Source organism: Sinocyclocheilus anshuiensis, unplaced genomic scaffold (genome assembly GCF_001515605.1).
Source record: "Sinocyclocheilus anshuiensis isolate Anshui unplaced genomic scaffold, SAMN03320099.WGS_v1.1 scaffold493, whole genome shotgun sequence".
Lineage (NCBI taxonomy): Eukaryota > Metazoa > Chordata > Actinopteri > Cypriniformes > Cyprinidae > Sinocyclocheilus > Sinocyclocheilus anshuiensis.
In genome coordinates this window covers 594,726-596,617 of record NW_015537963.1, presented here as the reverse complement: position 1 = coordinate 596,617, position 1,892 = coordinate 594,726, and the positions used below count along the sequence as shown (strand labels likewise).

Genomic DNA, 1,892 nt, shown 5'->3' with positions numbered 1-1,892 from the left:
TTTTTTTTTTTTTTTTTTTTTATTATATCTAATAAAAACATCTCATTCTTATAGGTTCATAGTAGTAAGAAATAACAACATTATAAATATAAAATACAATAAAATAAAAATAACAATTTTTAATTAAGTAAAATAGAAATAACAACAAAAACAAACAAACTCATAAAGTCTGAATTTAGTGAATGTGTTAAATAATTTCTAATGAAATAGCTCATTCTTATAAGTTTACAATAGTAACAATAAAATGAAAAAAATATACAAGAATAAAATCAAATAAAAAAATATATATAAATATAAAATAAAAAATATAAATATCATCAAAAACAAATTCTGTTTTTGAATTCTGAAATTCTGAATTTAGTTAATGTTAAATTAAATTTTATCTAATAAAAAATATCCCATTCATACAGGCTTACAGTAGTAACAATGGATGCATGGTTGGTGTCCCTGTAGATGAACAAGTCATTTAAAATCACTTTGGATATAAACATCTGCCAAATGCATCAATGCAAATTCCTGGTGGTATTCTGATGGACACTATGGTGACCATGCTAAGTGCGCATCAAGTGTTATGCTCTACCTGCCACGCCGAAGGGTCTGCGGAGGCCAGACGTTAATTTCTTAGTGTTGTTATCTCTGAGCTCCATGCGGCCCACTCGAACGATCTGACAAACAAAGCTGATTTTCTCCCTCTTCAGGTCTTCGCTCCCCAGATCCTGGAGAGACATGCACAAACACACAAGTGAGAGCGTAAAAAAAAAGCATGCACAATCATGTACTCAAATAGCCCATATTATTTTGAGCCTCCAAGCGCTATTGGCCGTGCACCAGGTGTTTCTGCCTACAACCATCTAGTTAAACTCAAACTCGTTAGTTGAGCAACTAACCGGGAAGGCGACGACTGATGCATGGAATGGTTCGATGTACACAGACTGTTAGTATGCAGTCCAGGTGAAGGATAAATTGCTCGAGCGGTGTTTGATTGGGGGCAGCAACTCATTCCCCGCTGGGGGTTTGTGCAGAGAGCAGAGGACTCTGGGAAAACAAACTGACCCTCATAGCCCAGCATCTATTAAAAAATGACCTCTAGCAAATGAGAAAGTGTGGGTGCAAACAAGCACCTACACATGCACAAACCGATGCATATGCTCTATAATTATAGATTATGCACATGCAAATACACAAAATGCATGCAATTAAAAACAAACAAATATGCTTGATAACAGTGTGTGAGAAACACAAGAACTTCAATATGATTTCATGTTTATAATACGTCTTTCCCTGCACAGATAATTGTTTATTCTGTGTTAAATTACATGCAGACGCCAACGCACGTACATGGATACACACAATACGTGCAACAATGCAAACCAGGCGGCGTCTCCGGAGAGCTTCCTCCTCTAACGACCGTTAGCTCGTTACCCTTTACAGCTTTAATGATGATGCTGCTTTCTCCAACACTTTAATTACCAATTCTGCAACACGACTGATGAACACGAATTAAAGTGTCACCCAATAATACCATGATTACTCATTAAGGAACAATGCGAGAGACGGGAACAGACGAACGGAATCGAGCCGTAAATGAGTCATTTGCATGTCGGTGTTTCCAGGAACAAGTGGAAATATTTGAGTGTTCAAATTAAACAATTAGGTTGTGCTTGTGAAGGGTTTCGAGTGGCCTAGCGGTTTGGCTGCATTTATTTGATCAAAAATACAGGAAAAAAATGTAAAAATACATTAAAATCTCATTTATTTCTGTGATGCAAAGCTGAATTTTCAGCATCATTACTCCAGTCTTCAGTGTCACATGATCCTTCAGAAATCATTCTAATATGCTGATTTATTATCAGTGCTGGAAACTGTTGTGCTGCTTAATATTTTTTTGGAAC

At 36.0% G+C, this 1,892-nt stretch overlaps 1 protein-coding gene across 2 annotated transcripts in view; it reads right to left on the bottom strand.

Annotated features, from left to right (window-relative positions):
* The window catches only part of LOC107667825 (dedicator of cytokinesis protein 1), a 288,581-nt gene that overhangs the window by 231,999 nt on the left and 54,690 nt on the right, over positions 1-1,892 (bottom strand). For both annotated transcript variants that reach the window (XM_016459540.1, XM_016459550.1), the window contains exon 10: positions 581-716. In XM_016459540.1, the coding sequence (XP_016315026.1) occupies positions 581-716 (136 nt within the window). The remainder of the gene's footprint in view (positions 1-580; positions 717-1,892) is intronic.